This window comes from Zalophus californianus, chromosome 4 (assembly GCF_009762305.2).
Source record: "Zalophus californianus isolate mZalCal1 chromosome 4, mZalCal1.pri.v2, whole genome shotgun sequence".
In the NCBI taxonomy this organism is placed as follows: Eukaryota; Metazoa; Chordata; class Mammalia; order Carnivora; family Otariidae; genus Zalophus; species Zalophus californianus.
The window spans coordinates 41,063,086-41,089,631 of record NC_045598.1 but is presented as its reverse complement, the minus strand read 5'-3'; the positions used below and the strand labels follow the sequence as shown (position 1 = coordinate 41,089,631).

The window sequence follows — 26,546 nt, the reverse complement described above, 5'->3', positions numbered from 1 at the left end:
TCTTTTCTCTAATGTTTCCTTATCCATGGGGACTTTCTTTTTCACTGATGACAATTTATTATAACCTGTTGGCAGCACACAGATAGATATTAATAAAACCAGAACTATGCTTCTATAGAAGTGGGCAATGATATGTAGCTATGCTATGGGAAGTGTGTATGTTTTTTTCATGGGGACTTTTCTGACCACCCTTGAAATCTCAACCCCTCTCCCCTTCTTATATACTCTTCCATCTATCTTTTTTTCTCTCCTGATATATTTGTCTCCTTACCAACTTAGGATTTTATATATACTATATATATTTATATTTTTATAAATAATTTATATAAGATACATGAAGGCAGAGTTTTGTCTGTTTTGTTTACTGCTATATCCTCAGTACCTAGAATAGAACTTAGCACATAGTAGGTACTGAACGATTATTTTTGAATTAATGAACAAATCCTCATGATAACTTTATGAGCTAGATTCTATTTTTTATAGCTTCTGTTTTATAAATGAGGGAACCAAGGCTCAGAAAGGCTTAGGAACTTAACTCAAATCACATGACTAGCAAGTAGCAGAGCTGAGGTTGGATGCAAGATGTCTTTTTCTTTAAAGCCCACAACTTTAACCACTATGGTAGTCTACCTTCTCTGTATCTCTAGAATCAATCCTCTTAAGTATATCACCACTGTGCCATAGTTTTGGCCCCAACAAATCTTATCTGTATTTCTTTAAAGCATCCTTGACCCTATTGCTCCATCCTTTACACAGAGCCAGAGTGACATCTCTTTTTTGTTTTTAAATGTACATTTAAGTGGTTTTTACGATATTCACAGAATTTCACAACCATCATCATTATCTACTTGCAGAACATTTTCATCACTCCAAGAAGAAACCCTGTGTCCATTAGCACTCACTCCCGTCCCCCTTTCCCTCAGCTTCTGGCAATTGCTAATCTAATTTCTATCCCCATGGATGTGCCTATTCTAGAGATTTCATATAAATGGAATCATATAATGTGAGGCATAAAAGCCTTTTACATCTGGCTTCTTTCACTTAGCATAATGTTTTCAAGGTTTACCCATGTTGTAGCATGGATCAGCACTTCATTCCTTTTTTAAAAAAATTTTTTTAAAGACTTTTTTTATTTGAGAGAGAGGGGAAGGAGAGAGAGAGCCTGAGTAGGGGGGAAGGGCAGAGGGAGAGGGAGAGGGACAAGCAGACTCCCCACTGAGCAGGGAGGCTGATGCAGGGCTCAATCCCAGGACCCTGAGATCATGACCTGAGCCAAAGGCAGAGGCCTAACCAACTGAGCTACCCAGGCATCTCAGTACTTCATTTCTTTTTATTACCAAATAATACTTCATTGTGTAGATATACCACATGTATTTATCTATTCACCAATGATGGACATTTGTTTTTACATTTTTGGTTGTTATAAATAACATTACTGTGAATATCCACATACAAATTTTTATGCAGATATATGTTTTAAATTCTTTTGGCTATATACCTTGGAGTAGAATTGTTGGGGCATATGATAATTCTATGTTTAACTCTTTGAGGAACTGCCAAATTGTTTTCCAAAGTGGCTGTATCATTTTATATTTCCACCAGCAATGTGCGAGGAGTCCAATTTCCCCACATCCTTGCCAATTCTGGATTATTGTAACAATCTCAACAACATTCTTTTGCATGTAGATATGCAGTTGTTATTGTCCATTTAAAAAATTATAACCATTTTAGGGGCGCCTGGGTGGCTCAGTTGGTTAAGCAACTGCTTTCGGCTCAGGTCATGATCCTGGAGTCCCGGGATTGAGTCCCGCATTGGGCTCTCTGCTCAGTAGGGAGTCTGCTTCTCCCTCTGACCTTCCCCCCTCTCATGTGCTCTCTCTCTCTCTCAAATAAATAAATAAAATCTTTAAAAATAAATAATTATAACCATTTTAGTTGGTGTGAAGTGCTATTTCATTGTGGTTTTGATGTGCATTTCCCTAACGATTAATGATGGTGAGCTGTTAGAGCATATTTTGTGCACTTTTTGGCCACTTGTATATATTCCTTGGAGAAATGTCTATTCAAATAATTTAGTCATTTTTAAAATTGGGTTATTTATCTTCTTATTGTTGAGCTGTAAGGCTTTTTTATATATTCTGAACAATTCATTTATCAGATATATGATTTACAAATATACCCTCCCATTCCTTGGATTGTCTTCACTTTCTTGATGGTGCCACTTGAAGCACAAAAGTTTTTGATTTTGATGTTCAATTGATCTATTTTTCCTTTTGTTGCTCATGCTTTTGGTGTTATAGCTAAGAAAGCATTACCTAATCCCAAGTCATAAAGATTTACATCTACGTTTTCCTCCTAGAGTTTTAGAGTTAGGAAACTTACTTTCCTCTAAGAGCTTTGTGGACTTACACTTGTATCAGCGACCTATTTTGAGTTGGTTTTGTATATGGAATGAGGTAGTTGCCACACTTTATTCTTTTGCATGTGGATATCCAGTTGTCCCAGTACAATTTGTTGAAAAGACTATTCTTTCCCCCATTGAATTGCCTTGGCACTCTTGTTGAAAATCAGGGGGCACCTGGCTGGCTCAGTTGGTAGAGCATGAGACTCTTGATTTCAAGATCATGAGTTTGAGCCCCATGTTGGGTATAGAGACTACTTAAAAAAAAAAAAAAAAGAAAACCAACTGGCCATAAATGTATGGGCTTATTTTTGCAGTCTCAATTCCATTCTATTGATTTATATGTCTTTCCTTATGCCAGTACCACACTGTCTTGGTTACTCTACCTTGGTGGTAAGTTTGAAATCAGGAAGTATGAATCTTTCAATTTAGTTCTTCATTTTCAAGATTGGCTATTCTGAGTCTTTGAATTCTAAATGAATTTTAGAATCAGCTTGTGAATTTCTACAAAGAAGTTAGCTGAGATTCTAATGGGGTTGCACTGAATCTGTAGATCAGTTTGGGAAGTATTGCCATCTCAACAACCTCAAGTCTTCTAATCCATGAACATGAAAAGCCTTTCCATTTATTTAGGTCTTTAAAAAAAAAGATTTTATTTATTTATTTGAGAGTGAGAGAGAGAGAGAGTGCATGTGCACGAGCAGGGGGAGGGGCAGAGGGAAAGGGAGAAGTAGGCTCCCCCCTGAGCAGGGAGCCCAAAGGGGACTCTGGGATCATCCTGGGATCGTGATCTGAGCCGAAGGCAGATGCTTAACTGACTGAGCCACCCAAGCACTCCTTATTTAGGTCTTAAAATTTTTTCAATGATGCTTTAGAGTTTTCAGTTACAAGTCTTAAACGTCTTCTTTTATTTATTTATTTTTAATTTTTATTTTTTAAAACGATTTTATTTATTTATTTGTCAGAGAGAGAGAGAGAGACCACACAAGCAAGGGGAGCGTAGGCAAAGGGAGAAGCAGGCTCCCTGCTGAGCAAAGAGCCTGAAATGTCTTCTTTTAAATTTATTCTTAAGTACTTTTTCTTTTTGGTGCTATTGTAAATAAAATTGTCATCTTAATTCATTTTTAGATTATTCATTACTAGTATACAGAAATAAAACTGATATTGATCTTAAATCTTTCAATCTTGCTGAAATTGTTTATTCTAAAAATTTTTTTGTTTCTTTAGGATTTTCCAAATATACACAATCATCTCATTTGTAAATAAAGATAGTTTACTTCTTCCTTTCCTATTTGGAAGCCTTTTATTTCTTTTTCTGGCATAATTGCCACGGCCAGAACCTCCAGTACAATGTTGATGAGAGTGACCTTACTTCTTTTTTTTAAGATTTATTTATTTGATTATTTGACAGAGAGAGAGAGAGAGAGAGAGAGAGAGAGAACATAAGCAAGGGGCGCAGGAGAGGGAGAAATAGACCCCCTACTGAGCGGGGAGCCTGATGCAGGGCTCCATTCCAGGACCCTGGGATCATGACCCCAGCCAGAGATAGATGCTTAACCAACTGAGCCACTCAGGCGTACAAGAGTGACCTTTCTAAAACACAATTTTGGAGTTTTATTTCCCACCTTTGGAGTCTTTCAATGACTCCACATTGCTCTTAGAATAAAGATTTCATTTCTTGGGGCGCCTGGGTGGCTCAGTTGGTTAAGCGACTGCCTTCGGCTCAGGTCATGATCTCGGGGTTCTGGGATTGAGCCCCGCATCGGGCTCCTTGCTCTCGGCGGGAAGCCTGCTTCTCCCTCTCCCACTCCCCCTGCTTGTGTTCCCTCTCTCGCTGTCTCTCTGTCAAATAAATAAATAAAATCTTTAAGAAAAAAAAGATTTCATTTCTCATTTGCTTATGATGCATCTCACCTTAGCTTTGCATCCTTAGCAAAATCCACCCCAACTGAATCACAATACTTTTCCCAGCTCTTTGCTCTTTCTTGCTTCTGGGCCTCTGTGTACATTATTCCCTGTGCCTGATACACTCCCTTCTGCATCCATCCCTGTTTCACCAGGGCAATTTCTACTCATGCTCCAGATATCAGCTTATATACATCTTCTACTAGGAAGCCTGTTCTCCCTTGTCCCATAGCACAGTGTGTATTTCCACATTATTGTGATCTTATTCTTTTAACCTAATTACATTGCATTTATAATTGTCATTTTGCTTGTCTGTTCTCTCTAGGCTATGTGTTCTTTGAGGGTGGAGACTTAATCTTACTTTTGTAACTCCTCTGCCTTACAGAGTGCTTGGGGCGTAGTATGTCATAAAAACTTAACTTGTTGAATAAATTAATAAATGGGAAGAAGCCCATTTATCTGCTCTTTGTAAGTTCCATACTTCAGTAAACCTGTCATTGGTAGTTCTAATCAGTGAATCAGAAAATGTGCCCACCAGGCTAGGAGTTTGCAGGATGTTGTTCAATGTTCTCTTGTGGGCCTGAGATAATGTTCCCTTGAAGTTCCAATCAGAATCTTCTGTTAAGTAGTAAAAAAAAGAATTGTTTTCACAGTGCCCTTTGGGTGGACATTTAATTATAGGGATAATTTGTTTTGTATAGAATTTCAGATTTATAGCCTTTCAAAAACAATTGGTTTTCTTGAATCCAGTTCTTCAAAATTGATGATTTTCTAGGCCCCACTGCATTTTGATGTAACAAAACTACCCAAAACATGTAGTGAGGTAGGGAGTATCATTGCCATTTCACCCACGAGGGGCAGAATAGTTAAGTAATTTGCCCAGGTTCCCAGGGGCAGAGTCAGAATTTGAATGCAAGCCTTTCTGATAATAAATCCATACTTTTAACCATTTACTTCCTTCATCTTATCTACTTATAATGTATAATTTTTCAAAAAGAACAGCTGTGTCTTACTTGAGGCTAAGCTTGACACTTAGTAAGCCAAAATTGTATATTGTCAGAGTTATCCCTGAAAAATTCTAGAACTTATTCAGTATAATATACAGACATATTGTATCTGCATAAGCTCAACACAACCAATTATTTGCTTCAGGCTTAAATCAAAACCTTGACTCTTTGGTTGAGTATCAGCTGAAATCCTTGGCTTGCAGGTAGAGATAATATTGAAAGTAACAACAAAAACCCCTTTCTTTAAACACTGAGCACTGAGGTGTATAATTACATTCCTATACAGTTAAATGCAAACATGAGGCTACTCCCCTTTTTACATACTTTGATTTTCTGGACTGTAGGATAGAATGGATAGTGCCTCCAGTAAAATATGTACCTTTTTTTTTTTGTATCTTTCAGTGCCAAATGTTGCTAGGAATCAGGACATTCTCCTCAGACTTCCAAAATTTGACAGATTTATTTGAGATCTCTGTTATGGGTGAGACACTGACAGGGTTTACTAGTAAAGCTAAAGAACATGAGGCCGTTATAGAGATAACTAAGTCCTTAATTATCATTGCCATAACCCTAATGTGATAGTCCCCATTCGTCGAGCACTTATTCCCATGTGCCAGACACTGTGTAATGTGCTTTATAAGCATTGTCCATTTAGTTTTCTTTATCACTCTGATGTAGTTTGCATAAAACTGAGGCTCAAAGACTTTTAATAACTTGTCCATGGTGTTATATCTTATAAATGGAGGACTTCAATCCAATCTCAAATTTGTCTGATTCTACAGCCCATCCTCTTAACCATTGTCCTGATGTCAGGGTTTCTGACTTCCTTTTAAAAGGGTAAAACAGATTCCAGATTGTCCTTTTAAAAAATCAAGGGGATTAGATTAAAAAATGTCATCAATGCAAAACAATAATGGTCCCTTTTGTGTCCAGTAGAGATTTTGCTTGTCTGAGAATCTCCAGACAGACACATTTCCCTAAGCCTCTTCTGTCCCAGCCATGATTCCTTCTGAGTATATCCTAATATCTCTTCCATCTTTCTCTGCTCGTTCCTCCCTCTCTCATCCCCACCATGCTCCATTCCACAAAACATTTCAGCATGCTCAGAACATACTTGCTCTTCTGTGCTTTGCTGACTCATACTTTACCTGGAAAGACCTGGCCCCACTGGAGGTGTTGCTCAGGAGTTTGAGAAGTCCCAGAGGGTTTTAAATAGGGAAATGACAAGATCTGTTTTTTTGTTTTGTTTTGTTTTGTTTTTTAAGATCACTGTCTACGATAAGGAGAATTGATAGATGTAGCTGCAAGCATGAAACTAGTTAAGGAGTTTCCGCTGTGGTCCAGGAGAGAAGGGATGGTGGCAGTGAAGACAGTGAGAAATGGTCAGATCTAGAATATATTTCAAAAACAGAATTGGAATTTCAGATATATATAGGAGGTTGAGCCAACAAACTTGCTCATGATTGGACTTGGGCTATGAAAGAAGGCACAGAATAAACGAAGAAAAGCTATGGACTGAACAAGGCATCCTCTATTTGTGTTATAAGATATTCAATACACAGTCATCATCTCAAACTGAGACACAACTGTGATTATGGCTGAGAAAATCTTTGACTGAAAGAGTTGTTTGTCATTATGTGTGTATGTGGAGTGCTTTAGTTTTCACCAACTACGTGAAAGTGCAGGATACTGTGCTAGGTATTTTCACAAAAGTTGCATCATTTAACTTCCCCTAAACCCTTAGAAGGAAGAATTAATATCCCCATTTTAGAGAAAGAAACTAAGACTTCACTTATGATTTGACTGAGGTTACACAGTTCATAAGGAACTGAACTGAGGTTTGAAGTCAAAGTTGACTCTAAAGCCCATGTTATTGTTGCTGCAATGATTCAAAGGTACAAAATCAGAATTCCCCAAACTTTTCTCTCCATTACTTGAAGCCTCTGTTGACTCTCATGTGTCCTACTTTAGAGCCCAAGGCTGGCAAACAGGACAGCTTTGTTCTGTCTGTAGCCCATCCGCTGACTTGCCTTGTGATTTAGGGCAAGCTTCTTAATTTGATGGTGTCTCAGCATTCCCACATGTTAAGCAGGGCTAGTAATTAGTGATGGAGACAATGCTTTGAAATCTGCAGATGAAAGGACCTGCAGTCTTGAGTGCAAATATTTTCTTTCCAATGGTGTTCTTTTGGTTTCTTATAGTTTCCAGGACCCTTCATAAGAGGAAGAAAGAAAAAGAAAGAGAAGAAAAGAAAAGAAGAGAAAAGAAAAAAAAAGAAAAAGAAAGGAAATAGGACAAGTATAAAACTGCATTTACTTGCTCACTGGAAGCCAATGGAACTTTAGGGACATAAATGTAATAATCTTCCTTACTCTCTAGTACTCGATAAATATTACTAATGGATGAATGAATTTTATTAAAAAAACCATTAAGGTAGGTTTGGAAAACCACTGATGATCTTTAAAAATGATTTCTATTTTTGTTTCTGATTTCTTAAACCCTACATATTCTCTAGTAAGTAGAAAAAGGAGGTAATGCTTATCTAGTGTCCATTGTGTGCTGGGCATCAGGCTAACTGCTTTCACATGTAACTTCACTTAAGCATCATAACAGCACAATCAGGTAGGTGCTATCACTACCTTCAGTTTATAGGAAACAATGGCTTGGTATAGTTCACTGACTTGTCCAAGGTCACAAAATTAGGAAGTAGCTGAGCCAAGACTGGGCCAGACTGGGGCTTCCCAGTTCTAAATTCTGGGGCTTCCCAGTTCTAAATTCAGGCTCTTCCCAGGACACCCCATTGCCCTGAAAAATTAGTGATGGAGACAGTTTTGAAATGTCCTATCACACCCTGGGTGTATGTGGCATTTAAAAATCTCTTACTGCTTGTTCTTTTCAGTTCCTGGCACAGGGACAGTTATTTGTATAGCACAATTGTTATTATTGTGCAGCCTCACATATTCTTTCTGCCCTGGGCAAACATGAACAATAATGGGCGATATTTATGCAACGGACAGCTTGGAAGCATGAGCTCCAGATTATCATTACAATTGTAGTTTAATTTTTTTTTTCCTGTAGCTTAGCACCATTTATATGGAAGGGCCTTTCTCAAAGTCTCATGCAAATAAACTGGTTCTTTGTGTATTCAGAGAGCTCCTCAGTTTTTTTTTTTTTTCCCATAGTTTCAATCAAGCATCCTGTATTTCTAAATGCTGACATCACAGATACGCAGTGTTCGTGGAGAGTTGATATAACAGTCACCTCTAAAGTTGGAATATAAAGAAATAAAAGTAGCTCTGGTGTCCCGGAAGGGTCGGTTGGGGAGAAGGAGTGGGATAGAAAGATGGAAAGATAGGCTGATGACAAAGTTGTTCAGGATCTAAGTTCTCCTCTTCGGGATCAGGGCTATTATAAATCCAGGGCCTCATCTTCAGCTTTCCATGGTCAAAAGCTGATTACTAATTGGAGAGTTGTCTGAGGGGGTAGAGTTAAATGGTGATCTTGAAGAATGGTATTCTTATAGCTACCACTAATTAGGCATCTATCCCAGTCAAGGCTCTTTGATAGGACATTTATGCATGATTTGTAGTCCTTATATCATCCCCATAAGGTAGGCATTATTATCTCCAATGGACACATGAGGAATATGAGGCTTAGAGATCAAGAGACATTAAGTTGCCCTAGAAAAAACAGGCAAGTCCTTTTTGTCTGCTCCATGAAGCTCATTCTTGTTACAATGAATTAGATCACAAGTATCTTCCATTAGTTACATTTTACTCTCCTAAAATAAATTTGGGATATGACCCAGTGCTCTGATGAGATCTGGGACAGGCATTTGCAAACTGTCACTGGTGTGTCATTTAAAAAGAAATCCAGTCCTAGAAGTTCTAGGCCTTTTTAGGAGTTTGGACCATCACTCCTATCATCCATTACATGTCGTTTTAAATTTAAACCAGAACCAATGAGTGGAAAAGGAAGCCAGTACTAATTATTGATGATCTGGAAAGGGGTCTGGGGCAAATCCCATGTAATGATTTTTAACTTGTCTTCCCTTGCTGAGGGCTCTGATTATCATTATTATTATTTTAATCAAGACCCAAACCTGCTTTAAGTGGCCTTTACTGAAACAAGTTATCTACAAAATATTTGTTCCTTGGTTTTCTTATCTGTGAAATAGGGATAAAATAAGGATGCAAATAATAACTACACATGACATTATGCGTTTAATTCATTTCAACAAACCTTTTTCATGTACCTATTTGATTCCAGGAATTGTGCTAGATGCTGTATGTGAAAACATATATAAACTGTGAAAAGCAATTCTGAAAAAATATGGTGTATCGTTTTTGATTTACTATAAATCACATAGTGATTATAACAGTAATAATTCCTTATGTTTCCTCTATATTTTCCACACTGATCTGCTCATTTTTTTTTTTTTTTAGATTTTATTTATTTATTTGACAGGGAGAGACACAGCGAGAGAGGGAACACAAGCAGGGGGAGTGGGAGAGGGAGAAGCAGGCTTCCACCAGAGCAGGGAGCCTGATGCAGGGCTCGATCCCAGGACTCTGGGATCATGACCTGAGCCGAAGGCAGACTCTTGACTGAGTCACCCAGGCGCCCCTGATCTGCTCATTTTTTTAAAGATCTATTTATTTATTTTAGAGAGAGAGAGAGCGAATGAACAGGAGCGGGAGGGGCAGAGGAAGAGTCTTGAGCAGACTCCGTGCTGAGTGTGGAGCCCAATGCAGGGCTCGATCTCATGACCCTGAGATCACAACCTGGGCTAAAACCAAGAGCAGGACATTTACCTGAGTGTGCTACCCAGGCGCCCCTGATCTGCTCATTTTTATATATGAGAAGCTGAGGCTCAAACAGGTTAAATGGTTTGTCTGAGGCCACACACCAAATGATTCCCTATTCTCCTTACCAGCTACATACTGCATTTCTGGAAAACTTTATACACCAGGGATTCCACTCTATTCACCCAAGAGTAATATCTTCTTCTACTTCATATTGTTTGGAGGAACCTCTTTGAATAGCAAGTGAATTTGTATTTCCCATAGTAACTTATTCCATGGCTTTCAGATTTCTTAACCTACATCTACATCTACAACTATCTCCATCTTTAGGTATTTTCATATATGTTATCTCATTCATCCTCACAACCCTAAGGTTGTACAGCTAGTAAATGGTAGAGCCAGAATTGTAACCTGGATGTTTCTGGTGTCTAAGCCCTGTTTATTCCACTATGCTATACTGCTTTGGTTATTAGCTGTATAACTGGGCAAATCAATTAACCCCTATAATCTTTTTTCCCCCCTATAATCCTCATTTATTGCATCTATAAAATGGGGTTATACCTTTTAGAGTTGTGAAGCTCAAATGTGATAATGTAAAACAGAAAAGTCGAATTACTAAAAATTACTACTCTACCTGGTAGAGTAATTTAAAACAGTATCTCCTCTCCTCCCTTGAGTTAAAAAGAATAACAGCAGAAAGAGACCCATGGAGACTGTTGAATAAGTGGTTGTTCACCAGACCTGCATGGCTGGCTTTTTGTGGCTGGACCTTGTAAAAAGGGGTCTGAGCAGAGTCAGGAGTTTCTGGGGGCACTTCTGGGATGGTTTGCCCATTTTGGCAAAGGTCTAAAAATTAGGTGAGGCTTACTCTATCATGAGCCTTGTTCAGTTGGCCATCCTGGTATATTCAATGGGGACTGCAGGGCACCTGGGTGGCTCATTGGTTAAGCATCTGCCTTCGGCTCAGGTCATGATCCCAGGGTCCTGGGATTGAGCCCTGCATCGGGCTCCCTGCTCAGCAGGAAGCCTGCTTCTCCCTCTCCCACTCCCTCTGCTTGTGTTCCCTCTCTTGCTGTCTCTCTCTCTGTTAAATAAATAAATAAAATCTTTAAAAAAAATAAATAAATGGGGACTGCTATGATAATGGTGACAAGGTCATGGGCCTGATTAAAGTTGTGGTTTGTTGGTGTGGGAAGCCACCATGACTGAGAAAGGAAGACCAATTCTGGGCAAAAACACTTATTGAGGCCTACACTGTGGTAGCTAACCTGTGAGTGGGATGTAGTAATGAGTCAGTCCCCTGTCCTCAAGGATTTTACAGTGTGGTGGGGTAGAGAAAAGCCTTTAATTAACTCTTAAAAACAAGGCAGAGTATAATAAGGATCATATCAGAATAACTAAAGGGTGGGGTGGGAGTTCCTAGAAGGCTTCTTGAAGTAGGTGGCATATAAGCTAAGTTTTTAAAGATCAGGGTTTCTAGTAACTTGTTTATTCCAACTGAAGATGACAGTATGAGATAGTGTAGGATGTATTATGTTTAACACAAGCAGTAACTGAGGCTTTTTATTGAGTACCTGCTATATGCTAGGGTCTGAGGATATAGAAATACATCAGAAACTGTCCTTGCCATTGAGAACTCTCAGTCTAGAGGGGTAGACAGATGTAAAGAGTCATTAGAGTGATAATGACTTCATAGGGTAGAGAAGAAATGTCAAAAAGAAGAGTGTGTAACTCTGACTTGGGGAGGTCAGGAGTTGCTTTGCAAAGGGGCAAATACTTAAGTGTGTCTTCAGAAACTAGGAGAAGTTTGCCAGGTTGACTATGGGAGGAGTTAGGAGTGCTGCAGGCACCTGAGCAGGTCCCAGTGCTCTTTTATTAAACAATGTAAGTGTGGCAGGCAGCAAGAAGGCAAGGACATTATTTATCGTCCCTCCCACTTGGATTTTGGCTCTTGGAAGGAATGACTTAAAAGTCTTCTTTTTCAATATCATACCCTAATAGCAGATGGTTGCATGAGAGGTTTTGGAGCGAGACCTGGATTCTAACCTGGCTCCCTAATCAGCTGTATGATCGTAGGTAAAATACTTATTTGTGTTTTGGTTTCTTCATTTATACAACTTATTTGTGTCTTAGTTCCTTCCATTCATACATTTGAAAAATTAAGTGTCTAGCACAGAATCTAGCATATTTTAATAAAGTACTGTTATTTCTATCATGATCTCATTTAATTTTCACAAGGAACCTTTCTACCCTTCTTTGGGTAGAATTGCCCCCATTTTTCAGAAGCAGAAGCTTAGAGTAGATAGGTGACCTGCTTAAAGTTCACGGCACAATCTGTAGTGGTCTCCTCCGCCTACGCAGCCCGTCCGCCTTACTTTTAAGTCCGCGCCGGGTTTTCGCAGGCGGCCCGGGGGATGGGGTAGGCTCCTGTCCGGCAGCGCTAAATCCGGATCCAGGATTTGGGTGCCGCCGCGCTGGCGCCGGGCGGGCGGGGCCAGGCGGGGCGGGGTGGGGCGGGCGAGAGGAGGGAAGTTGTCGAAGTTAGGGGAGACGCCCGCCCGCCTGCCCGGGCCTCGCCTCTGACCGCTCTCTCCGCCTCCTCCCCGCCCCGAGCCCCAGTCCGCCCGTCCTTCCTTCCCCTCCCGTGCATGATGGAAACACCATGGCTGCGGCGACCCAGCTCTCCCTGACACAGGTAACGCCGCCGGCCCGTCCGGCTCGGTGGGCCGGTGTCCCCGGCCCGGCCCCCTCCCCCACCGTCCTGTAGTTCACCGACCCGGGCAGTTTCTCTCGCCGCGGGCGGGGTGGCCGATGGTGAGAGCGAGAGCGTGTGTGTGTGTGTGTGTGTGTGTGTGTGTGTGTGTGTGTGTGTGTGTGTGTGTGTGTGTGTGTGTGTGTGTGTGTGTGTGTGTGTGTGTGTGTGTGTGTGTGTGTGTGTGTGTGTGTGTGTGTGTGTGTGTGTGTGTGTGTGTGGTGGCCGATGGTGAGAGCGAGAGCGTGTGTGTGTGTGTGTGTGTGTGTGTGTGTGTGTGTGTGTGTGTGTGTGAGACTGTGTGACTGAGGGAGGGCGCCGAGAGCGTGTGTGTGTGTGTGTGTGTGTGTGTGTGTGTGTGTGTGTGTGTGTGTGTGTGTGAGACTGTGTGACTGAGGGAGGGCGCCATCCCGAGCCCGCAGCTCCGTCGCAGCAGCCGTGACCCCGCCCCACGCCCCCCCTCCCCCGCGCCCTGTCCCGTGGCCCCTTCGTTCCACTGCTGAGTGGACCGTGCCCCCTGCCCTGTTCAGCCGTCGCCTGGCGCCTCTCGCTCCTCGCAGCTTTCACCCAGCGAGTAAGTTTCCTCCTTCCAGGCCAGAAGTACTCCAGGTGAGCTCCTGTTGAGCTCGCGCGGATCAGCCTCACCCCCAGGTCAGCCCTCGCCCCCCACGAGGCTGGCTCTTTGGGCTATGCAGAGCGCTTCTCTTAGTTAAAAGTCACCTTCCCGACCCAGACGCCCAAGGCTCCCTTTAAGATAGCCTTTCCTCTCTAAACCGGCCTTTTCCCCCTGGAGTCCCGCGAAAGCCTTCCCTTCCCCAGCAGTTTCCGATTGTCAGCCCCTCTTCCAAATATGTCTTACACTCCCCAAGCACTTACCCTGCTAGCCTCCTCCTGAATTCAGCCTCTTCCCCTCCTGATCAGGTTTCCTTCTGGGTTAGACCCCTAATTCCGTCTCTTTCTGCTTCCACTCTTACTGGGTGGGGGCTTTCTCTTAATCGCTGCCCACACGGATAACAGGGAAAACATCCTTCAACAGGTGTGATGGCTCCTCCAGTCTTGGCGCTGGGAGGACTGTGGAGATCACTGATTGTGGGGGAACCTGTTCTCAGGGTCTTTCCTCTTGCCTTTCTGTTTCCTTCAGAGCCCAGTCCTTGTGCTTCCCGGAAAACCTTGTGCTTCAACATCATTCACTCTGGGAGCCTCGTTCCTCCCTCTCTGTAAAGAAAGCCAGTTGTAATCCTCTCATGATGTTCAGGATGATGAGGACTTGGACCTGTCAGTCCCTTCCTGCTCCTCTGACCAAAACTCACCCCAACCATAAACTTCTCAGCTTGTTCTCTCCAAAGCTGGTGACCATATACTTCCCCCTAGGGGCCCACCACAGCCTTCCTTCCTGCCTTACATATCTCCCTGCCACCTTGTAGTCTCCTTGGCCTAGATTTGTCGGTGCTTATACATTTGGGCCATAGAATTTTCTGTGTTGGAGCAAAAGGCTTTGGGATATTTCACCTAGCCCTCTGGAATAGAGAAACTGAGTGAGAAATGTTCTCTTGAGGAACCTGGAGTCACATATAAACAGGTGCCTCAGGTGAAATAACTAACTTCAGTTTGCAGGAATTCTGTTTCATAAGTGAAGTTTGTTTCCCAGTTTTCTTGATGTTACTTATCATATTTTGACAAGCAGATAACAGGGAAGAATCCTTGGAATGTAGTGGTTTAGTTTTGGTGGTGAATCTCTTTGGAAGGGTTCTCCTGAGATTTAAATTTGTGGAGTGGCAACATTGACTTTTGGGCGTTCACTTTTTATGAGTCTAGTTAGTGACTTGCATTATACAAGATCCTGTTGGCAGGCTCTTGCTCTCTGGCTGTGTTGGCCAATTCAGGCAGGAGTTTTCCCCTCTTGAAGTTTTTGTTCTTGAAGTTTCTATAGATTTGTTTCTTAGTTGTTTGCATACTTGATTCTCTCCCTGGGTAATGTTTTTAGTTTCTGTTTACTATCATTCATCTCTGGAGATTTTCTTTAGGCTCTGTCAGTTTTACAGTTAAATAATTTAAATATGTGCTTGTGGTTATGTATTTAAATACTAACATGTACACAGAGTAAATACTGAATCAGGAGTATTATCCTTAAGAGTTTCACATATGAGAGAACATACATTGTTGGTTCATTTATATTGATAATTCAAATTAAGTCAATTTAGAATATTTTGATTTTAAGACATTAAGAGGCAATAAGATATATGTTAAGGGACAGAAAAAGAACCTCTTTAAGTGTTAATATACCCTAATGTGCCTTCTTGCTATTTTAAAACTTTTCTAATTTGGATTGTTTTAATTTTTTAACTGCTTGAAGCAAATAAACTAAGGTAACAATGCAACCTGGTTTCACATTCATTATTGATCTATTTGTGTCATGCCCCACCGTCCATCCCCAAATATACACACTTAGGCATACTCAAGTGAGAAATCCTCCAGGGCAGGGACATCTTTTAATTCATCTCTCTTCCTCAGTGCCCATCTGGAAGAAAGTGATTAAAAACTGTCTTATGAATGACTGAAAATTTTAAAGGGCTCTGTGACAGTTAAAAGATTAAACAGATGCTGGAGTTAGTTTCTGCCTCTGGTCATGAGATAATAATGGGTTTGGAGTAGGTTCTTTCATTCAACAAATATTGGTTAAGTACATGTTATGTGCTAGGCACTATGCTGGGATTGTCTTTATAGTTTTTTGCCTTTATCAGTTAAGCAAAACTGACAGTTTGGGGGGAAAATATTTTAATTTACTCCTTCCTTCCTCTTTCCCTGCATACCAACCAACCCACCAGCTCCCAGCCACCAAAATAAATTATTTAAATTATCATATTCTAGCTACTAGAGAGGATAGAATACTAGAGTAATGAAATTGAGTTCCAGTCCTAGATCTGCCAAGAGCTAACTCTGGCATTGAATTAGATAGATCTCCAAAGCCTGAGTTTTCTTAATTTTAATATTCATTCAAAAAATATTTGTTGAGCATTCACTGTGTGCTAGGAATTATGTGCTAGGGACTGAGGATATAATAGGAACAAAATAAATAATTCTTGGAGACAAAACATGGAACTTACATTCTAGTGAGAGAGCTTGAATTAGCTGATCTAAGGCCCTTTCCAACTGACATTCTTTTTTATAGATCATATTCTATGATTTGTAGCTCTAGTAGGACTTTCCCAGGGTACTTTAGTGCTGTGTAGCCTTAGTGTTTTCTTTCTTTCTTTTTTTTTTTTTTAAGATTTTATTTATTTATTTGAGAGAGAGAGAGAGCATGAGAGGGGGGAGGGTCCGAGGGAGAAGCAGACTCCCCGCTGAGCAGGGAGCCCGATACAGGACTCGATCCCGGGACCCCAGGATCATGACCTGAGCCGAAGGCAGTCGCTTAACCAACTGAACCACTCAGGCGCCCTCTTTCTTTTTAAAAAAAATTTTAAGTAGGTTCCATGCCCAGCGTGGAGCCCAGTGCGGAGCTTGAACTAACCACCCTGAGATCGAGACCCGCTGAGATCAACAGTTGGATGCTTACCAACTGAGCCACCCAGGTTTCCCTAGCCTTAGTGTTTTCTAATTTCAGTTGTCTTCACTAGACATTCTATTTTCTTCTTATCAATGAGAAGTAAAACTTGAATGAGAAAGTTCTTGTGATTTTTGCTTGTGGTGATAGATTATAAAAAAGATATTAATACTTTCTCTCTTTAAGCTTTTCCAGTTGCCCATTTCCTCTTCAAGCCTGTATTCTTTTTTTTTTTTTTTTTGACAGAGAGAGACACAGAGCAGGAACACAAGCATGGGGAGCGGGAGAGGGAGAAGCAGGCTTCCCGCGGAGCAGGGAGCCCCGTGTGGGGCTTGATCCCAGGACCCTGGGATCATGACCTGAGCCGAAGGCAGATGCTTAACGACTGAGCCACCCAGGCACCCCTCAAGCCTGTATTCTTAATAATAATACTGCTATCAGCCTTTCTTACTATATGTAAGGAATGTTTACTATATACACAAGGGTGTTACAATATGCAAGGAATTTTACTTCATTTAATTTAAGAATGAGGGAAGTAATTTACATGAGCTAATAAGTAGTAGATCTGAGATTTGAACCAAGGTCTGTAGGATTTCAAAAGCTGTATATTTCACACTCTTTCTCTGTGTACAAGATGCTTGGCATGTCCAGTGCTCCCTTATATTTTTGATGCTCTTTTTTTGGTAAATGCCCTATTTTCCTAATTAGATAGTAAACTTCTTGAGGATGGAAGCCAGGTCTTTTGACTCTGAATCTCCAGTGTCTTTTATGATACGTTGACAGTACAATTGTGGGTATACAAGTGGTGTTCTTGGTGATGATAAAAGGTTTATTTTATTGAAATATGGCGTGAGTATTTTAAATGATCTTCCAGCAGTTCAGCTTTATGCTGAGGTTTTCTTGTTTAATTTAGCAAGGATTCTTTTTTAATAATAAAAAAGCCCTTAGAATGGGACTTAATTGAAAAAAATCTTAGTATATGGTCTAAACCAATAAGTGCTATAGGTATAATTTCCTTTTAATGCTTTTTTTTTTTAATTGCAAGAGTGATATAACTGTATTACAGAAACTTTGGAAATTGGAGGAAAAAATCTCTCATAATTTTAGTTTGTGGTGTTTATTTTCAATTTCATTAAATAAAAAATACATGATGTATTAATAAATGTGTCATCTTAGTGGTCTGGTTTAGCAATTATGACAGTAAATATCAGGACACAATATGAAAATTACATGTTCTCAGAAGCAGAGAGTATTTATTTAACATGATGTATTATTTGAGTTCCTAATATGGGAAGGGCACAATAATGATATTTTCTTTTGTGCTTGCAGTTACAGTCCAGTGTACTCAGGAAATCCATACTTCTTTGAGTGATATCCAGCCGTTCTCAAAAATGGCTTGGAATGTTCAGCATTTGGGAGGAGTTGTCATAGTTAAAATTAATTAGGAACAGTTGGGTTTGTTCAATACAGAGTCTCCCAGGAGTAACCTAAGAGTGTATTCCTTTGTTTTCACTCTATTTGCAGACAGAATGATAATGGACTAAAATATAGTAGAAAAAGATTGAGTATCTTTATTTAGTAACGAATCATAGTGCTAATCTCCTCTCTCACTAATGGTCTGATTTAAGGACTCTATCTAAGGTGTTTTACTTGCTCTTCAAGGAATTAAACAGACTTACACACTTCTTTGTTTTGTGAGTTTTGCACTTAATAATATTGGAACTCTGGAAACTAGAAACAGGAAAATGGGTTGAGTGAGAGAGAGAATGAAAGAAAAAGAAAGAGAAAGAGAAATACCTAGTTACTTGGAGAATTGGTAGAACTAAATGAAAAGTTAATGCAGGCAGAGTTCATTAGGTAATCCCATACACTGGAATTTCATGTTAAAGTGGTTAAACTCTCATCAACAAGATAAAATATTATGCCTTCATTAAAAATTATGTTTATTAGAAAAACAAAAAAAACAAAATTATGTTTATTAGGAGCTTCTAATAATATGAAGAATGTTGTAATTTGAATGGTGTATTACAGCAAAGTGGAGACATCTTATTTAGAAGAATGATCTAACCCAGTTAAGCATGCACAGAAAAAAAGACTGAAAGAAAAAAACACCAAGATTTTATAATAGCATGGTTGTAGGTTTTATTTACCTTCTTTTCAACAGTGAGCACATATTTCTTCTGGAATCTGCTGATTTAGCATTTCTGTGTGACAACTTTTTTTTGAATGTTTACTGCTAAAATGAAATGAATGACTATATATAAAGTGAAAATCTATTCTAAGATTGCATTTACACTCGCATTTCATCTTAAACATTCCCACCTTTGCATTTAGAGAAATTGGTCAGAAGAATGATAATAACTATTTTTTTTAAGGTTTTTTTATTTATTTGACAGAGAGACAGCGAGAGAGGGAACACAAGAAGGGGAGTGGGAGAGGGAGAAGCAGGCTTCCCGCTGAGCAGGGAGCCCGATGCGGGGCTCGATCCCAGGACCCTGGGACCATGACCTGAGCCAAAGGCAGACGCTTAACCGACTGAGCCACCCAGGCGCCCCAATAATAACTATTGTTATAATTGGTGTGGAGAATTGTCAGAGGACTAATTTATAAATTTGTGTGCTGCTATATAATTTACAAAGCATTTTATTCTCTCATTTGATTTTCACAATAACTAACAAGCTAGGCTATTATTATCATTTCAAATTGGAGAATACTAAGGCTCAGAATTTGTGACTTAAGTTTTACAGTCAGTAAATAAAAACATAAACCTGTGTTAAAAAAAATTCAAACAATACCAGTGAAAGTCTTCTTCCTGCTCTGGGCTCTGAGTCTCCTTCCTAGAGGCAGTCATTCTTGCCACTTTGTTCTATGTATTTCCAGCAATAATCTGTGATGTATATGTAAATATGCATGTTTTTTTTTTAAGATTTTATTTATTTATTTTTATTTGAGAGAGAGAGAATGAGAGATAGAGAGCATGAGAGGGAAGAGGGTCAGAGGGAGAAGCCGACTCCCTGCTAAGCAGGGAGCCCAATGTGGGACTCGATCCCGGGACTCCAGGATCATGACCTGAGCTGAAGGCAGTCACTTAACCAACTGAGCCACCCAGGTGCCCTAAATAAGCATGATTTTTTCTTTTGAGTAAGCTGCGTGTTGTTTCATGGCTTATTATTATTTATTTATTATTTTTTTTAGCTTAATCTAGGAGGTTGTTCTCCACCAGCACGTATGGATCTCCCTCATTATTTTCAAAACTTTAGGATCTTTCCTTATATGAATAAACTGTAATTTATTTAACTAGCCACCTAATGGACATTTATGTTGCTTCCAATTGTTTGCTATTACTAACAGTGCTGCAGTGAACATTCTTTTACATACCTTTGTGCACAGGTTTGAGTAGGTACTTTAGTTTTTGGAAGATATAATTGTTGGGCCAAAAGGATATTTGGATACATATTGCTAATTTGCATTTGCAAAGGTTGTACCAGCAACTCAGACCAGTTTGAGTGTGCTTTTCCTCCTCCATAGCTTCATCAATACAGTATATTAGCAAACTTTTGTTCTTTGCCAACTTGATATAGAAAAATGATGTTAAAAGTTGGCCTTATGCACTGTATTTCCTATCACATAAATGTGAATTTTTTAATATTTTGTACAAAAGTAAGGTAGAAGTGAGATATAAGAAACTTAACTTTGGGATATAAATAATGCTTTCATGAATTGAAAGTGCAATTAAAAATTAAAGGTTGGAGCTCTTTTAAAAACTTGTTTTTTATATGGTACATATATACAAAGAAAAGTAAGCCTCACTTCTTCCCCCTTTAGATTGGGGATTTTGTAATGGGAATTTAACGGTACCAGGAGTCTCTCATCCAGAATAATCAAGCTGCTTATATATTGTTATGTCTCATTAAAAGTAAAAATTTGGCCAAGAACAATGGGGCAAGACCATACTTTTTTTGGGGAAACCTTCTATATTATAATACTTTGGATTTTTTAGATCATGGTTTTTCAACTTTGGCACTATTGACATTTTGGGCCAGGTAATTCTTTGGTGTAGGGGGGCTGTCCTGTGCATGTGGGATGTTTTGCAGGTTCCTTATTCATGAGATGCTAGTAGCACTCTTCCCATTTGGGACAATCAGAAATATCTCCAGATATTGCCAGATGTTTCCTGGGGGACAAAATTGCCCCTAGTTGAGCATCACTTGTTTATATATATACTTTTCAAACTTACTGATCCAGTAAGGCATATAGGAGATAAAGAAGTATGTGCTTTCTTGAGATAGGGTTGGGAGAATAGTTTATCTTCATATTTTTATTCCTAAACCTGCCATGAGGCATGAATGGCTAATTGTGCATAGATTTTGAACTTAAAAAACTTAAATGGTAAGAAACTGGAAATTGTGAATTTAATTTTATATGTGATTTCTCTGCCTTTCTTAGTGAGGTCTTTAGTTGTGGAACAATTCTGTCTAGTGGGCTAAGTATTGATACAAAGATATGGGAAGGAAAACATTCTTACCCTGTTACTGAGAAAGAAGAGGACTGATGTTTCTTAAACTCCTAATAAGCAATAGGTACTTTCAGGTTATTTATATACATTATTTCACTTAATCTTCATAGTCTTTATAAAGTTGCAATTAATCTTCTGTATTACTTACTTAGGGTTGTGTTGTAAGTGGTAGCTTTTTGAGATTTGAACCCAGGCACATTTTTTTTTTTTTTTGGAGATTTTATTTATTTATTTGACAGAGAGAAACTCAGCAAGAGAGGGAACACAAGCAGTGGGAGTGGGAGAGGGAGAAGCAGGCTTCCCCAGAGAGCAGGGAGCCAGATGCAGGGCTCGATCCCAGGACCCTGGGTTTATGACCTGAGCCGAAGGCAGACGCTTAACGACTGAGCCACCCAGGCGCCCCCAGGCACATCTAGTCTTAAACACATTTGCTATACTGTTTCCTGTAAACAGTCATTGACAGTAAGTCAGCTATGAAAATGAACATTCACATGATACTCTATTCCTCAATTGTTATGTAAAAGGAACAAATTCAGAGTGAGGTATGTGTATCTATGTGCTTGTGTGTGTGTGAGAGGGAGGGAGGGAGAGAGAGAAGAAGTCAATATTGGGATAATAATAACAATAATTAATACTTATTAAGCACTTACTTGTCAGGTACTGTTTTTAATAATTTTTACAACCTGATGAATTTTTCAGTAATCCTTCCAGCCTGATAACTGGATCATTCTTATTATCTTTGTTTCACAAAAAGAGGAAATTTAAGCTCAGAGGTGAAGAGTAATTTGTTCAAGGTCAAGCTGCTGCTAAATAGTAGAGCCAGAATTGTGAGCTAGTTAGTGTAAACAATTCATATAAATTGAATGAATGTGTTTTTGAGAGCACAATAATAGCTCTGACAGATTTAACTATGGTACTAATGCTTGGTTAACTGAACATATGTTCTAGGCTGCAACATCTTTTTATGTGAAAATCAACTTATCATTGTATAGACCACATCTCTAGAAAGTGATTATTATACCACATAGTGGAGAGTTTTTGTAGACTTGATAGAAGGTTGATAGAAAGTGTTACATTTTGCAACCTAGGAATTTATTACTCATGAAAACCTAAGCCTGTCTTGGTTTGTGTACATCATGCCAATATTTATTTTCAAGCTAATATTCTCTTGGACATCGTAGTTTGGACTTGGAGTTCCTTCAGTATTTTAATGCTAACGATGATACCATGTATCAAAAAAAATTCCCTAAGAAACAAACTGTTTTATTAAATAAAATCGAGAACCACTAAGTTTAAGGATTTCTGACACTCCAGATATGAACATTGTAGAGAGCTAGGGTGAAATAATGGGAGATCGGGGCTCCTGGGTGGCTCAGTCGTTAAGTGCCTGCCTTCGGCTCAGGTCATGATCCCAGAGTCCTGGGATTGAGCCCCACATCGGGCTCCCTGCTCTGCAGGAAGCCTGCTTCTTCCTTTCCCACTCCCCCTACTTGTGTTCCTGCTCTCGCTCGCTCTCTGTCAAATAAATAAATAAATAAAATCTTAAAAAAAGAAAGAAATAATGGGAGATCTTGGGCTTTGTGATGTCTTAGGTTAAATCCTTTATTTGATTGTGTAATAAGTTTCTTAGCCTGTTTTTCTTTTTGTTTTTTTAAGCCTATAAAATGGGAGATATACTTACCTTGCAGGATTTGTCATGAAGATTATGTGAAATAATGGATACAAATGTCCAAGATCAGTTTAAATGGTAACAGCTAATAATAACAACAACAACTGCCAGCACTAGCCAAATGTTCATAGTCGGTGGATTCTACTTATTTATAGGGCCATTAATTTTTATGAAATGTTGTACTTAGGATTTTCACAGATCATTGATACCAAGGATTATTGGTAACTTCATTTTATCTTGTATTCTGTAGTTACAGCACAGATACATCATTAGGCATATACAAAAAATGTGAAACTTCTGTGCACCAAAGATGCTTCTGTTATTGCTGGTTGATCTCTTTTAGTTCAGAAACCATTTACTGAATGCCTCCTGTGTTGTCATCACTGTGTTAGGCCTTAGACATACAAGGAGAGTAAGGCCTAGATTCATGCATGCACTGATATATCTTTGTCCTTTAGGGAGATAAACACTGACTTTCTGGGATGATAAGTGCCTTGAGAAAGGGTGATAGAAGTAAGACACTGGGGTGCTATGGAGTATCCTGTGATTATGATGGAACTTTTTGTGGTAGTTTGGTTTTTGAGTTGATTGACACCGTAGATGACATTTTAAATTGTACGTGACAGCATGAAACCATAGAACATTTGACTCAAGTCAAAATGTATTTTGGTGCATAGGGTCCACATTGGGGAATATACCATTTTCTTATGATTTATTCTCTGCTTTTTTTTCTCTGTAATAAAGCAAGAATTTTTAATCTAGAGCATAGGACATTAGGGAAGGGTTTCAAGGATAGGCTTCAAAGAATCTGTGACCTACTCTAAATACTATGTAAAAAATAAAGAGAATCAAGTTTTCTATCCCAGGGATACTCAGAGAAGTTTTATTTTTATTTTTTTAAGATTTTATTTATTTGACAGAGAGAGAGAGCACAAGCAGGGGAAGCGGCAGGGAGAGGGAGAAGCAGATTCCCCACTGAGCAAGGAGCCCGACCTGGGGCTCGATCCCAGGAACCTGGGATCATGACCTGAGCTGAAGGCAGATGTTTAATGACTGAGCCACCCAGGCGCCCCGAGAGGTTTTATATAGTGGGAGGAACACTGGATTTAGTACAAGACAAACCTGGGTTTGAATTCTCCCTCTGCCACTTGTACTCTCTGTGGGTGCCCATGGCAAGTTACCTAAACTCTTGGAACTTCCTTTTCCTTATGGGTGATGTATATATATTGTTGAAATACAGGAGACGTTCAGTAAATAGAAGTCCTGTTGTTATTGATACTTACATGCAGAAGTCATATAAATATTATTTTAGATATTTTCATTTCCAAAGTTCTTCACTCATTGAAGAAAACTTAGAAAATGCAGAAAATTAGACAAAGCATGGATCACCATCTACCCCATTCTTTAAATTTTAGTTTTTTTTACTTTTTTCCTTTACATGTGTTTTACAATGTAGTTGTAAACTTGCTCTCTAACCACACATCACATACATATATTCATATAAATGTATAATTTTGTATTCTGTTTTCTTTAACTTAACATTATAGGTGTTTTTCTGTGTGGTCTTCATAGCATTTTTTTATGTCTTTAGAATATATTCATTAGTTGGATGTTTTATAGTTTACTTATGCCCTATGTATACAGGCAATTTTTGTATCAATTATAATTAATGCTGTTGTGAATAACCTTTGACATACCATTTGCTGAATCCTTTTTTGTAGTGTTCTAGATGGTACTTACTACATAATTGAATTATTTTTCTGTATATACCTTTCAGTTTTTAAATTAAGCTTGAGTGATTTTTGTTTAGTTTATAAGATCTTGAATGGCAAAGCAGACAGCAGCAGTATTTTACTCAGATGGGAACAATAATTTCAAAAATGCTCTTGTGAAGCAATTAAGTTGACTATATTTAATTTGGTTTCAAACTACATTTATAGTTTGTAAAGTTCACTTAGCATGGGAAATTGGCATTGAAAGTTGTAGCTTGAAGAGGATTGGATGATTTCAGTTTGCATATAGATTTCATTCTTTGCAGGTTGGGTTGCTTTCATTCTTAGTTTTGTTCTCTACATTCTGTTCCATGTTTTATATTTTTTGTTTTTTATTATTCTGGCACACTTTCATACAGGGCCTTATAAGACCTGGGGGTGGGTTCTGGACCATCTGGCACTTTAAAACAGTTCAAAAACTTAACTCTATCGACTGTACTTTGAGCCAGACTTGTTTGAAATGTCCTGGTTTGTCTCTGTGCTTGATGGGTTTTTTTCTTTGTACTCACAGCTTTTTATGACTATTTTCTTCCTTATTTTAGTACAGAAATTTTACCAGTATCAGTGTTTATAGATTAAGATGGACAAACTTATTTTCCTATAACCACACACACACACACACAGAAAAAAACTCTAATAAAGAAAATTTCCCCAAAACACTCTATTTTTAAAAATAAGTGTATGATTGTCATGACTTATACATGTTTAATAAATATTAAAAATATTTAAAAATTGATTATTTTATAGGTAATAATTAGTTTTTCATCCTGAGGCTAGGTGGAAGGAAGAGCATACTCTGAAATTGTAAATTTACTGAATTTGTTTCTATTACTAGTTTAAAAATATTTCATATGTGAAAATTAATGGTATTTTTGACCTATATTTGCATTTAGAAATATGAGCTATCAAACAGTATTAAAAAGTAGTAGAGGTAATGAATTTATAAAATGTTTAAAAATTGTTTAGTTGTTAAGCTTTCTTTGAGCTTCCTGCCATATTGTTTCTTTAAAATTTTTAAAATTTATTTTTTAAACAAAGTGACATAATTTGTATATCATACAATTTACCCATTTAAAATGTACAATTCAGTGATTTTTAGTCATTTATAGATGTGTGCAACCATCACCACAGTCAATTTTGGAACATTTAATTGCCTCAGAAAGAAACCTCGTACCCTTTAGGTATTGTCCTCTTTTCTTCCATGCTTTCCCCAGCCCTAAACAACCACTAATCTATTTTCTTTCTCAATTGATTTTCCTAGTCTGGACTTTGTGTGAATGGAATCATGTACTATGTGGACTCTTGTGACTAGTTTCTCTCACTTAACATAATGTTTCTGAAGTTTATCCAAGTTGTAGCAAGTGCCAGTACTTCATTCCTTTTTTATGGCTGAGTAATACTTCATAGTATGGTTATACCACATTTTCTTTATCTTTTTGTTCATCAGTGGACATTTGGGTTGTTTCCTCCTTTTGGTTATTATAAATAATCTGCTCTGAACATTCATGTACAAGTTTTTGTGTGGATATATGCTTTTATTTTTGCTGGATATTTATCAAGTCATATAGTAGCTTTATGTTTAATTGTTTGAGGAGTTGCCAGACTATTTAAAGCAGCTGCACCATTTTGCATTCCCACCAGCTGTGGGATCCTCATCATGAGGATGAGGACTTTTCCACCACTTCACTTCCGGCTGTGGCCAGAATCCTAGTGGCTGTGAAGTAGTATCTCTTGGTTTTGATTTACATTTCCCTGATGATAAATGTTTTCTAGCATCTTTTCATGTGCTTATTTTAGTCATTTGTATATCTTCTTCAGAGTAATGTTCATTCATGTCCTTTGCCCATTTTTCAATTGGGTTATTTGTCTTTTTATTATTGAGTTGTAAGAATTTGTTTTATATCTAGATATATGTCGCTTGTGAGGTATACGTCGCTTGTGAGATAGATGATTTGCAAATATTTTCTCCCATTCTCTGGGTTATCTTTCCACTCTCTTGATAGCATCCTTTGATACATAAAACTTTAAAATTTTGGTGAAGTCCAATTTATCTTTTTTTTTTTCTTTTGTTACTTGTGCTTTTGGTGTTTTATCCAAGAGTTTTTTTGGCAAGTATCAGGTCATGAAGATTGATCTCTATGTTTTCTTCTAAGAGTTTTATAATTTTAACTTTTA

At 38.6% G+C, this 26,546-nt stretch overlaps 1 protein-coding gene across 3 annotated transcripts in view; it reads left to right on the top strand.

Moving 5' to 3' along the window:
• Positions 1-12,625: 12,625 nt before the first annotated feature.
• Positions 12,626-26,546, top strand: part of EPS15 (epidermal growth factor receptor pathway substrate 15) — a 140,409-nt gene continuing 126,488 nt past the window's right edge. For all 3 annotated transcript variants that reach the window (XR_004820008.1, XM_035727007.1, XM_035727006.1), the window contains exon 1: positions 12,626-12,813. Coding sequence is in view for 2 of the 3 variants with exons in the window: in XM_035727007.1 (XP_035582900.1) it covers positions 12,781-12,813 (33 nt within the window). In the remaining variant the exon portion in view is untranslated. The remainder of the gene's footprint in view (positions 12,814-26,546) is intronic.